Source organism: Oncorhynchus masou, chromosome 24, assembly GCF_036934945.1.
Source record: "Oncorhynchus masou masou isolate Uvic2021 chromosome 24, UVic_Omas_1.1, whole genome shotgun sequence".
NCBI lineage: Eukaryota > Metazoa > Chordata > Actinopteri > Salmoniformes > Salmonidae > Oncorhynchus > Oncorhynchus masou.
This window is the reverse complement of record NC_088235.1, coordinates 118,017,613-118,031,351: the sequence shown is the minus strand read 5'-3', so window position 1 is coordinate 118,031,351 and position 13,739 is coordinate 118,017,613. Positions and strand designations below refer to the sequence as shown.

At 48.7% G+C, this 13,739-nt stretch overlaps 1 protein-coding gene across 2 annotated transcripts in view; it reads right to left on the bottom strand.

The window, feature by feature from the left end:
- chd1l (chromodomain helicase DNA binding protein 1-like) overlaps positions 1-13,739 on the bottom strand; it is an 87,152-nt gene that overhangs the window by 19,150 nt on the left and 54,263 nt on the right. For both annotated transcript variants that reach the window (XM_064936250.1, XM_064936251.1), the window contains 5 exons: positions 12,763-12,902; positions 11,797-11,948; positions 11,388-11,578; positions 11,153-11,251; positions 5,848-5,918 (listed from right to left, as the gene is read on the bottom strand). In XM_064936250.1, the coding sequence (XP_064792322.1) occupies positions 5,848-5,918; positions 11,153-11,251; positions 11,388-11,578; positions 11,797-11,948; positions 12,763-12,902 (653 nt within the window). The remainder of the gene's footprint in view (positions 1-5,847; positions 5,919-11,152; positions 11,252-11,387; positions 11,579-11,796; positions 11,949-12,762; positions 12,903-13,739) is intronic.

Sequence of the window (13,739 nt, the reverse complement as noted above, 5' to 3'; positions counted from 1 at the left end):
GGGACGGACGGACAGAACACATCAGAACACCCTGGGGACGGACGGACAGAACACATCAGAACACCCTGGGGACGGACGGACAGAACACATCAGAACACCCTGGGGACGGACGGACAGAACACATCAGAACACCCTGGGGACGGACGGACAGAACACATCAGAACACCCTGGGGACGGACGGACGGACACATCAGAACAACCTGGGGATGGACGGACAGACACATCACATCAGAACACCCTGGGGACGGACGGACAGAACACATCAGAACACCCTGGGGACGGACGGACAGAACACATCAGAACAACCTGGGGACGGACGGACAGAACACATCAGAACACCCTGGGGACGGACGGACAGAACACATCAGAACACCCTGGGGACGGACGGACAGAACACATCAGAACACCCTGGGGACGGACGGACAGAACACATCAGAACACCCTGGGGACGGACGGACAGAACACATCAGAACACCCTGGGGACGGACGGACGGACACATCAGAACAACCTGGGGATGGACGGACAGAACACATCACATCAGAACACCCTGGGGACGGACGGACACATCAGAACAACCTGGGGACGGACGGACAGACACATCAGAACACCCTGGGGACGGACGGACAGAACACATCAGAACACCCTGGGGACGGACGGACAGAACACATCAGAACACCCTGGGGACGGACGGACGGACACATCAGAACAACCTGGGGATGGACGGACAGAACACATCAGAACACCCTGGGGACGGACAGACAGACACATCAGAACACCCTGGGGACGGACGGACAGAACACATCAGAACACCCTGGGGACGGACGGACAGAACACATCAGAACACCCTGGGGACGGACGGACAGAACACATCAGAACACCCTGGGGACGGACAGACAGACACATCAGAACACCCTGGGGACGGACGGACAGAACACATCAGAACACCCTGGGGACGGACGGACAGAACACATCAGAACACCCTGGGGACGGACGGACAGAACACATCAGAACACCCTGGGGACGGACGGACAGAACACATCAGAACACCCTGGGGACGGACGGACAGAACACATCAGAACACCCTGGGGACGGACAGACAGACACATCAGAACACCCTGGGGACGGACAGAACACATCAGAACACCCTGGGGACGGACGGACAGACACATCACATCAGAACACCCTGGAGACGGACGGACAGAACACATCAGAACACCCTGGGGACGGACGGACGGACAGAACACATCAGAACACCCTGGGGACGGACGGACGGACAGAACACATCAGAACACCCTGGGGACGGACGGACGGACAGAACACATCAGAACACCCTGGGGACGGACGGACGGACGGACAGAACACATCAGAACACCCTGGGGACGGACGGACAGACACATCACATCAGAACACCCTGGAGACGGACGGACAGAACACATCACATCAGAACACCCTGGGGACGGACGGACAGACACATCACATCAGAACACCCTGGAGACGGACGGACAGAACACATCAGAACACCCTGGGGACGGACAGAACACATCAGAACACCCTGGGGACGGACGGACGGACAGAACACATCAGAACACCCTGGGGACGGACGGACGGACAGAACACATCAGAACACCCTGGGGACGGACGGACGGACAGAACACATCAGAACACCCTGGGGACGGACGGACAGACACATCACATCAGAACACCCTGGAGACGGACGGACAGAACACATCAGAACACCCTGGGGACGGACGGACGGACAGAACACATCAGAACACCCTGGGGACGGACGGACGGACAGAACACATCAGAACACCCTGGGGACGGACGGACGGACGGACAGAACACATCAGAACACCCTGGGGACGGACGGACGGACAGAACACATCAGAACACCCTGGGGACGGACGGACGGACGGACAGAACACATCAGAACACCCTGGGGACGGACAGACAGAACACATCAGAACACCCTGGGGACAGACAGACAGACACATCAGAACACCCTGGGGACGGACGGACAGAACACATCAGAACACCCTGGGGACGGACGGACAGAACACATCAGAACACCCTGGGGACGGACGGACGGACACATCAGAACAACCTGGGGATGGACGGACAGAACACATCAGAACACCCTGGGGACGGACAGACAGACACATCAGAACACCCTGGGGACGGACGGACAGAACACATCAGAACACCCTGGGGACGGACGGACAGAACACATCAGAACACCCTGGGGACGGACGGACAGAACACATCAGAACACCCTGGGGACGGACAGACAGACACATCAGAACACCCTGGGGACGGACGGACAGAACACATCAGAACACCCTGGGGACGGACGGACAGAACACATCAGAACACCCTGGGGACGGACGGACAGAACACATCAGAACACCCTGGGGACGGACGGACAGAACACATCAGAACACCCTGGGGACGGACGGACAGAACACATCAGAACACCCTGGGGACGGACAGACAGACACATCAGAACACCCTGGGGACGGACAGAACACATCAGAACACCCTGGGGACGGACGGACAGACACATCACATCAGAACACCCTGGAGACGGACGGACAGAACACATCAGAACACCCTGGGGACGGACGGACAGAACACATCAGAACACCCTGGGGACGGACGGACGGACAGAACACATCAGAACACCCTGGGGACGGACGGACGGACAGAACACATCAGAACACCCTGGGGACGGACGGACGGACAGAACACATCAGAACACCCTGGGGACGGACGGACAGACACATCACATCAGAACACCCTGGAGACGGACGGACAGAACACATCAGAACACCCTGGGGACGGACGGACGGACAGAACACATCAGAACACCCTGGGGACGGACGGACGGACAGAACACATCAGAACACCCTGGGGACGGACGGACGGACGGACAGAACACATCAGAACACCCTGGGGACGGACGGACGGACGGACAGAACACATCAGAACACCCTGGGGACGGACGGACGGACGGACAGAACACATCAGAACACCCTGGGGACGGACGGACAGAACACATCAGAACACCCTGGGGACGGACGGACGGACAGAACACATCAGAACACCCTGGGGACGGACGGACAGAACACATCAGAACACCCTGGGGACGGACGGACAGAACACATCAGAACACCCTGGGGACGGACGGACAGAACACCCTGGGGACGGACGGACAGCACACATCAGAACACCCTGGGGACGGACGGACAGAACACATCAGAACAACCTGGGGACGGACGGACAGAACACATCAGAACACCCTGGGGACGGACGGACAGAACACATCAGAACACCCTGGGGACGGACAGACAGACACATCAGAACACCCTGGGGACGGACAGAACACATCAGAACACCCTGGGGACGGACGGACAGACACATCACATCAGAACACCCTGGAGACGGACGGACAGAACACATCAGAACACCCTGGGGACGGACGGACGGACAGAACACATCAGAACACCCTGGGGACGGACGGACGGACAGAACACATCAGAACACCCTGGGGACGGACGGACGGACGGACAGAACACATCAGAACACCCTGGGGACGGACGGACGGACGGACAGAACACATCAGAACACCCTGGGGACGGACGGACAGAACACATCAGAACACCCTGGGGACGGACGGACGGACAGAACACATCAGAACACCCTGGGGACGGACGGACGGACAGAACACATCAGAACACCCTGGGGACGGATGGACAGACAGACACATCAGAACACCCTGGGGACGGACGGACAGAACACATCAGAACACCCTGGGGACGGACGGACAGACAGAACACCCTGGGGACGGACGGACAGAACACATCAGAACACCCTGGGGACGGACGGACAGAACACCCTGGGGACGGACGGACAGAACACCCTGGGGACGGACGGAACACATCAGAACACCCTGGGGACGGACGGACAGACACATCAGAACACCCTGGGGACGGACGGACAGAACACATCAGAACACCCTGGGGACGGACGGACAGACATATCAGAACACCCTGGGGACGGACGGACAGAACACATCAGAACACCCTGGGGACGGACGGACAGAACACATCACATCAGGGTCATCTGAGAACAGGAGGGTGGGAACAAATCACTCATTATACAAATCAGGTACATCATCATCATAATTACACAGGTATCTTAATTGTTTCAGAGCAGAGTGTCCCGACTCTCTGACGCACACACAGGAACATACAGCGCCTCCAGAAAGCATTCATACCCCTTGACTTGTTCCACATCTTGTTGTGTTACCGCCTGAATTCAAATTGATTAAACTGATTTTTTCTACACAATAACCCATAATGACCAAGTCAAAACATGTTTTTAGATTTCTTTTGCTAATCATTGAAAATTAAATACAGAAAAATCTAATTTAGAGATGTATCCGCACCCCTGACTCAATACTTTGTAGAAGGACCTTTGGCAGCGATTACAGCTGTGAGTCTTTCTGGGTAAGTTTCTAGAACTTTCCACACCTGGATTGTGCAACATTGGCACATTAATATTTTCTATCTCTGTCAAATTGGTTGTTGATCATTGTTATCTTCAGGTCTTGTCATAGATTTTCAACCAGATTTAAGTCCAAACGGTAACTGCCACTGATGAATATTCACCGTCTTCTTGGTAAGCAGTGCCAGTGGAGATTTGGCCTTGTGTTTTAGGTTGTTGTCCTGATGAAAGGTGAAGCCATCTCCCAGTGTCTGGTGGAAAGCACTGAACCAGGTTTTCCTTTTTGCCTGTGCTTAGCTCCATTCCATTTCTTTTCTATCCTGAAAAACTCACTAGCCCTTAATGATAACAAGCATACCCATAACACTGTGCTTGAAAATATGGAGAGTGGTACTCAGTAATGTGTTGTATTGGATTTGCCCCAAACATAACACTTTGTATTCAGGACAAAAAGTGAATTGCGTTGCCATATTTTTACAGTATTACTTTAGTCCCTTGTTTGCTAACAGGGTAAATGTTTTGGAGTATTTGTATTCTGTACAGGCTTTGTTCTTTTCACTGTCAATTAGTTTAGTATTGTGGAGTAACTATAATGTTGTTGATCCATTCTCAGTTTTCTCCTATCACAGCCATTAAACTCTAACTGTTTTAAAGTCACCATTGGCCTCATGGTGAGCAGTTTCCTTCTTCTCCGGCAACTGAGTTAGGAAGGACCCCTGTATCTTTGTAGTAACTGGGTGTATTGATACACCATCCAAAGTGTAACTAATAACTTCACCATGATCAAAGGGATATTCAATGTCTGCTTTTTTATCTATCTACCAATAGGTGCTTTTCTTTGCGAGGAGTTGGAAAACCTCCCTGGTCTTTGTGGTTGAATCTGTGTGTGAAATTCACTGCTGGACTGAGGGACCTTACAGATAATTGTATGTGGGGGGTACAGAGATGAGGTAGCCGTGAGGCACAGAGATGAGGTACAGAGATGAGGTAGTCATTCAAAAATCTTGTTAAACCCCATTATTGCACACAGAGTGAGTCCATGACACTTATTATGGTAAGCACATTTTTACTCCTGAAAATGTTTAGGCTTGCCATAACAAAGGGGTTGAATACTACTTATTGACTCAAAACAATTCAGCTACACATTTTTATTAATTAGTAAATATACTTTCTGAAGGCTCTATAGCTTTAACACTCTGAGAAGATGTTAGGGCATAGACACGTACTGCGTGTTGAGAGGGTGTGCTTATGTACCCACCTGAACATCCACCATTAGACCTAGAGGAAATTTCCTCATGAGGGTGACACAGACAGGTCTACGTCATCTCTGCTACACTCACCTGGTCCTGGCCATCCAGTCTAGACTGTTTATCATCAACAGGAAACAGCAACACTGATCCCAGCTCCAAGTCTGAAACAGAAAGAACTCTGATTTACTGGTGTGTAATGGCAGGACAGCACAGGTAGTACAGTTACAACTAGGTCTAAGGCACTGGAGGCCATTAGATTAGACATTAGAACCAGGGCTGATGTAGAGCCAGTAGACAGAGACAACGAGAACATTTTTGTTATTGAGGGAATTAAGAAGCAAAATGTGGTTTTCCATCAAAATGAGAATTACTGTGAGCTAACAAAGGAGATTGCATATGTTGCAAGATAAAATATAATTTTCCATTGATGGATGTCGATTTAATGCTATTGATTGGCATGTACAGTACAGAGCTATAGATATATCCTGATTGGTTGTACACTACAGAGCTATAGATATATCCTGATTGGCATGTACAGTACATAGCTATAGATATATCCTGATTGGCATGTACAGTACATAGCTATAGATATATCCTGATTGGCATGTACAGTACATAGCTATAGATATATCCTGATTGGCATGTACAGTACAGAGCTATAGATATATCCTGATTGGCATGTACAGTACATAGCTATAGATATATCCTGATTGGCATGTACAGTACATAGCTATAGATATATCCTGATTGGCATGTACAGTACAGAGCTATAGATATATCCTGATTGGCATGTACAGTACATAGCTATAGATATATCCTGATTGGCATGTACAGTACAGAGCTATAGATATATCCTGATTGGCATGTACAGTACAGAGCTATAGATATATCCTGATTGGCATGTACAGTACAGAGCTATAGATATATCCTGATTGGCATGTACAGTACAGAGCTATAGATATATCCTGATTGGCATGTACAGTTCATAGCTATAGATATATCCTGATTGGCATGTACAGTACATAGCTATAGATATATCCTGATTGGCATGTACAGTACAGAGCTATAGATATATCCTGATTGGTTGTACAGTACAGAGCTATAGATATATCCTGATTGGTTGTACAGTCGTCTCAAATAAAACTGTGAAGGACCTCGGCGTTACTCTGGACCCTAATCTCTCTTTTGAAGAACATATCAAGACCATTTCAAGGACAGCTTTTTTCCATCTACGTAACATTGCAAAAATCAAAAACTTTCTGTCCAAAAATGATGCAGAAAAATTAATCCATGCTTTTGTCACTTCTAGGTTAGACTACTGCAATGCTCTACTTTCCGGCTACCCGGATAAAGCACTAAATAAACTTCAGGTAGTGCTAAATACGGCTGCTAGAATCCTGACTAGAACCAAAATATTTGATCATATTACTCCAGTGCTAGCCTCTCTACACTGGCTTCCTGTCAAAGCAAGGGCTGATTTCAAGGTTTTACTGCTAACCTACAAAGCATTACATGGGCTTGCTCCTACCTATCTTTCTGATTTGGTCCTGCCGTACATACCTACACGTACGCTACGGTCACAAGACGCAGGCCTCCTAATTGTCCCTAGAATTTCTAAGCAAACAGCTGGAGGCAGGGCTTTCTCCTACAGAGCTCCATTTTTATGGAACGGTCTGCCTACCCATGTCAGAGACGCAAACTCAGTCTCAACCTTTAAGTCTTTACTGAAGACTCATCTATGATTGAGTGTAGTCTGGCCCAGGAGTGGGAAGGTGAACGGAAAGGCTCTGGAGCAACGAACCGCCCTTGCTGTCTCTGCCTGGCCGGTTCCCCTCTTTCCACTGGAATTCTCTGCCTCTAACCCTATTACAGGGGCTGAGTCACTGGCTTACTGGGGCTCTCTCATGCCGTCCCTGGAAGGGGTGCGTCACCTGAGTGGGTTGATTCACTGATGTGGTCATCCTGTCTGGGTTGGCGCCCCCCCTTGGGTTGTGCTATGGCGGAGATCTTTGTGGACTATACTCAGCCTTGTCTCAGGATGGTAAGTTGGTGGTTGAAGGTATCCCTCTAGTGGTGTGGGGGCTGTGCTTTGGCAAAGTGGGTGGGGTTATATCCTTCCTGTTTGGCCCTGTCCGGGGGTGTTCTCGGATGGGGCCACAGTGTCTCCTGACCCCTCCTGTCTCAGCCTCCAGTATTTATGCTGCAGTAGTTTGTGTGTCGGGGGGCTAGGGTCAGTTTGTTATATCTGGAGTACTTCTCCTGTCCTATTCGGTGTCCTGTGTGAATCTAAGTGTGCATTCTCTAATTCTCTCCTTCTCTCTCTCTTTCTCTCTCTCGGAGGACCTGAGCCCTAGGACCATGCCCCAGGACTACCTGACATGATGACTCCTTGCTGTCCCCAGTCCACCTGGCCGTGCTGCTGCTCCAGTTTCAACTGTTCTGCCTTATTATTATTCGACCATGCTGGTCATTTATGAACATTTGAACATCTTGGCCATGTTCTGTTATAATCTCCACCCGGCACAGCCAGAAGAGGACTGGCCATCCCACATAGCCTGGTTCCTCTCTAGGTTTCTTCCTAGGTTTTGGCCTTTCTAGGGAGTTTTTCCTAACCACCGTGCTTCTACACCTGCATTGCTTGCTGTTTGGGGTTTTAGGCTGGGTTTCTGTACAGCACTTTGAGATATCAGCTGATGTACAAAGGGCTATATAAATAAATTTGATTTGATTTTGATTTTATTGGCATTTACAGTTCATAGCTATAGATATATCCTGATTGGCATGTACAGTACAGAGCTATAGATATATCCCGATTGGCCCGACTGGGGCGGCAGGGTAGCCTAGTGGTTAGAGTGTTGGACTAGTAACCAGAAGGTTGCGAGTTCAAACCCCCGAGCTGACAAGGTACAAATCTGTCGTTCTGCCCCTGAACAGGCAGTTAACCCACTGTCCCAGGCCGTCATTGAAAATAAGAATTTGTTCTTAACTGACTTGCCTGGTTAAATAAAGGTAAAATAAAAAAAATGTACAGTACATAGCTATAGATATCCCGATTGGCATGTACCGTCGTGGCCAAAAGTTTTGAAAATGACACAAATATTAATTTCCACAAAGTTTGCTGCTTCAGTGTCTTTAGATATTTTTGTCAGATGTTACTATGGAATAGTGAAGTATAATTACAAACATTTCATAAGTGTCAAAGGCTTTTATTGACAATTACATGAAGTTGATGCAGAGTGTCAATATTTGCAGTGTTGACCCTTCTTTATCAAGACCTCTGCAATCCTCCCTGGCATGCTGTCAATTAACTTCTGGGCCACATCCTGACTGATGGCAGCCCATTCTTGCATAATCAATGCTTGGAGTTTGTCCACCTGCCTCTTGAGGATTGACCACAAGTTCTCAATGGGATTAAGGTCTGGGGAGTTTCCTGACCATGGGCCAAAATATTGATGTTTTGTTCTCCGAGCCATTCACTTAGTCATCACTTTTGCCTTATGGCAAGGTGCTCCATCATGCTGGAAAATGCATTGTTTGTCATCAAACTGTTCCTGGATGGTTGGGAGAAGTTGCACTCGGAGGATGTGTTGGTACCATTCTATATTCATGGCTGTGTTCTTAGGCAAATTGTGAGTGAGTCCACTCCCTTGGCTGAGAAGCAACCCCACACATGAATGGTCTCAGGATGCTTTACTGTTGGCATGACACAGGACTGATGGTCACGCTCACCTTGTCTTCCCCGGACAAGCTTTTTTCCGGATGCCCCAAACAATCAGAGAAAATGACTTTACCCCAGTCCTCAGCAGTCCAATCCCTGTACCTTTTGCAGAATATCAGTCTGTCCCTGATGTTTTTCCTGGAGAGAAGTGGCTTCTTTGCTGCCCTTCTTGACACCAGGCCATCCTCCTAAAGTCTTCTTCACAACAGTCCTAAAGTCTTCTTCACAACAAGTGAACCGCTCTCCTTGAAGTTCTTGATGACCCGATAAATGGTTGATTTAGGTGCAATCTTACTGGCATCAATATCCTTGCCTGTGAAGCCCTTTTTGTGCAAAGTAGTGATGACGGCACGTGTTTCCTTGCAGGTAACCATGGTTGACAGAGGAAGAACAATCATTCCAAGCACTGCCCTCCTTTTGAAGCTTCCAGTCTGTTATTCGAACTCAATCAGCATGACAGATTGATCTCCAGCCTTGTCCTCCTCAACACTCACACCTGTGTTAACGAGAGAATCACTGACATGATGTCAGCTGGTCCTTTTGTGGCAGGGCTGAAATGCAGTGGAAATGTTTTTGGGGATTCAGTTCAAATTCATCTGATCACTCTTCATAACATTCTGGAGTATATGCAAATTGCCATCATACAAACTGAGGCAGCAGACTTTGTGAAAATGTATATTTGTGTCATTCTCAACTTTTGGCCACGACTGTGCTGAATCATAAGTAAGGCTCAGGTTTTTGTAGACGCAAGGAGGTTACGGCTGTTCAGAATGATATGATACAAGGTTATGATTAATAAGTTGACTGTTTATAGATGTGAAAAGGTAAAGACCTTATAGAGTTTAATTCAGGAGATGGTAACTCTTTAAAGAACCTCTCTCGTGGTGCCCCAGATCCTAATGAGTTAATTGTTACCACAACATATTTAGTTAATGGGGCGGCAGGGTAGCCTAGTGGTTAGAGCGTTGGACTAGTAACCGAAAGGTTGCAAGATCGAATCCCTGAGCTGACAAGGTACAAATCTGTGGTTCTGCCCCTGAACAAGACACCCACTGTTCCTAGGCCGTCATTGAAAATAAGAATTTGTTCTAAACTGACTTGTCTCGTTAAATAAAGGTAAAAATTTGATAAATAACAGTCCTCAAGACTGTCCTCACGACAACATATTTATTGTATCAAATGGGGGCTACATTAGCCCACAAAAGCATAGACAATTATATTTGATGGCCAACCGATGCAAATATATCATTCTCCACATGAATGTTAGTTCCATTGTGGACCTTTCCCCGATAACAGAAGTAGACGAGGGATCCAAAGCAGCACTCGACACAACAACTGAGCCGTGACTTGATACGGTTTTCCAGAAGCAAAGTCCATATTAGAATGGAGTTAAAACCACCTGTATCTAACGCGCTCTCGTGTGCCTCGTCCAGTTAAATGCTTTTCCAGTGCGTTTGCCGCATCAGTTCTAGCGCGATAATATTATTTTCTTTCTTTTTTTTTTGTTGAATTTTTTTCCAATTGTTAGTAGCTACTATCTTGTCTCATCGCTACAACTCCCGTACGGGCTCGGGAGAGACGCAGGTTGGACCCACTTAACCACTGCGCCACCCAGGAGGCCCACGTTGATATTCTTTAAGGAAAAAGGGTTTGTGACCCTGGACGATGTGAGCTCACCTTTCATCTTTCCAGCCAGCTCATATTGTTTACATGGTGCATCTGACCTGTTCTCCAATGCTGTGAAGAGACCACCTCTACCCCACCGGCCAGAGTCATCTACAAGATGCCAGGGCATAAACACAGACATTGACGTTTTCAATACAATGTTTTCATGTTTGTATGCGCTCTCTTTCTTTGCTGTAAGCAATGTAATAACCAAAATGAATGTTTTAATATCAGAATGATTCCATACCAACACAGTGCACTATGATGGCATCTTCCTGGTTGGCGTAGGGGTGTGTGACATCGCCCAACACGTAACTAATAGCAGAGTGTTCTGAATCTGTAGAGGTCACACTGAGGTCATCAGCCTCCTCCTCCTCCTCGCTCTCCACAGAGGGTAAACACAGGGACCTGTACCCACTGGACTCCCACCATGCCATCCTGCAACACAGACACCTCATTATACCAGAACTAGGGTCTGTGTTGCAGGTGTCTATCCCACGATCAAGGTCATATTCATTAATGCACACCGTTGCAAACCATAGCAAAATATTTTGTAACAGAAACAAGTTTTCTTATTTGAAAATGTTAGTTAGTCCCTCCCTGTTTCAGTCAGTTTTCTGCTGTTTGGTTTCTTGTGAAAATGACTTTGTTCTTACTTCTTCCTGTGTTTGTTCTCCTGTAGTCTCCTCCTCTTGTCCTCCTGTACTCTGGCCCTCTTAGCTGCAGCCTCCTCCCTCTCTTTCCGGTCAGTCTCAGTCAAGGCCTTCCTCTTCCTCATGGGGGCCAACAGGGGCCCGGACAGACACACCTGAGGGGCCACTGAACATCAGCCAAGAGACATAGGTTGTCCCCCAAATTACACGCTATTCCCTATATAGTACACTACTTTAGACCAGGGCCCATAAGACTCTGTTGAAAAGTAGTGCACTACTTTAGACCAGGGCCCATAGGACTCTGTTGAAAAGTAGTGCACTATATAGGGAATAGTGTGCCCTGGGCCCATAGGATGGTCTAAAGTGGTGCACTTTATAGGGAGTAAGGTGCCATTTGGAAGACATTTTAACTTGAACCAACAGACAAGACAGTATACAGTACATGGCTTATCACAGACAATTGACAATGCATAGTCTGCCCAATTTCAACAACATAGCCTCTGTGTCTGTCTGTCTAAGATTACACTCCAACAACATACGCTGTCTGTCTGTCTGTCTAACATTACACTCCAACAACATACGCTGTCTGTCTAACATTACACTCCAACAACATACGCTGTCTGTCTGTCTGTCTAACATTACACTCCAACAACATACCCTGTCTGTCTGTCTGTCTAACATTACACTCCAACAACATATCCTGTCTGTCTGTCTGTCTAACATTACACTCCAACAACATACCCTGTCTGCCTGTCTGTCTGTCTAACATTACACTCCAACAACATACCCTGTCTGTCTGTCTAACATTACACTCCAACAACATACCCTGTCTGTCTAACAGTGCTACTAGTGAAAGGTGTAGAATAAAGATGTCCTATTTCTATGTTTGTGAGTAATGATGTTAGTCATTAGCCCACCATCACACTAGTCTAGTAGAGTAGAGGTGAGGAGACGGTCACAGAGTCTTACTTCATCGTTGTGTCGTGTCGCTCGTCTCTCTCCTCCTCCTCCTCCTCCTGCCTCTTCCTCCAGGAGACGACTGAAGGTCCTCTGGTCCTCAGAGCTCACCTCACGGGAGTAATCCCTCCCTTCAAAGTAGTACATGTGGTCTGGACAGGGAGAGAGACAGGGACAGAGAGAGGGACAGGGAGAGAGAGACAGGGAGAGACAAGGGAGACAGGGAGAGAGATACAGGGAGAGACAAGGGAGACAGGGAGAGAGCGACAGAGAGAGGGACAGAGAGACAGGGAGAGAGAGAGACAGGGAGAGAGAGAGACAGGGAGACAGGGAGAGAGGGAGAGAGACAGGGAGAGAGAGAGGGACAGGGAGAGAGAGAGGGACAGGGAGAGAGAGAGGGACAAGGAGAGAGAGAGAGGGACAGACAGGGAGAGGGAGACAGGGATATACAGACAGGGAGAGAGAGACAGGGACAGACAGACAGGGAGAGAGGGACAGGGATAGACAGAGACAGACAGGGACAGGGAGAGAGGGACAGGGAGAGAGGGACAGACAGAGACAGGGATAGACAGAGACAGGGATAGACAGAGACAGGGATAGACAGAGACAGGGATAGACAGAGACAGGGAGAGACAGAGACAGGGAGAGACAGAGACAGGGAGAGAGAGAGACAGGGAGAGAGAGAGACAGGGAGAGAGAGAGACAGGGAGAGAGAGACAGGGACATAGAGACAGGGAGAGAGAGACAGGGAGGGAGAGAGAGACAGTGAGAGAGAGACAGTGAGAGAGAGACAGAGTGAGACAGTGAGAGAGTGAGAGAGAGAGGGACAGGGAGAGAGACAGGGAGAGAGACAGGGAGAGAGACAGGGAGAGAGAGAGAGACAGGGAGAGAGAGACAGGGAGGGAGAAAGGGACAGGGACAAAAACAGGGACAGGGAGAGGGAGACAGGGAGAGAGAGAGACAGTGAGAGAGAGAGAGAGACAGTGAGA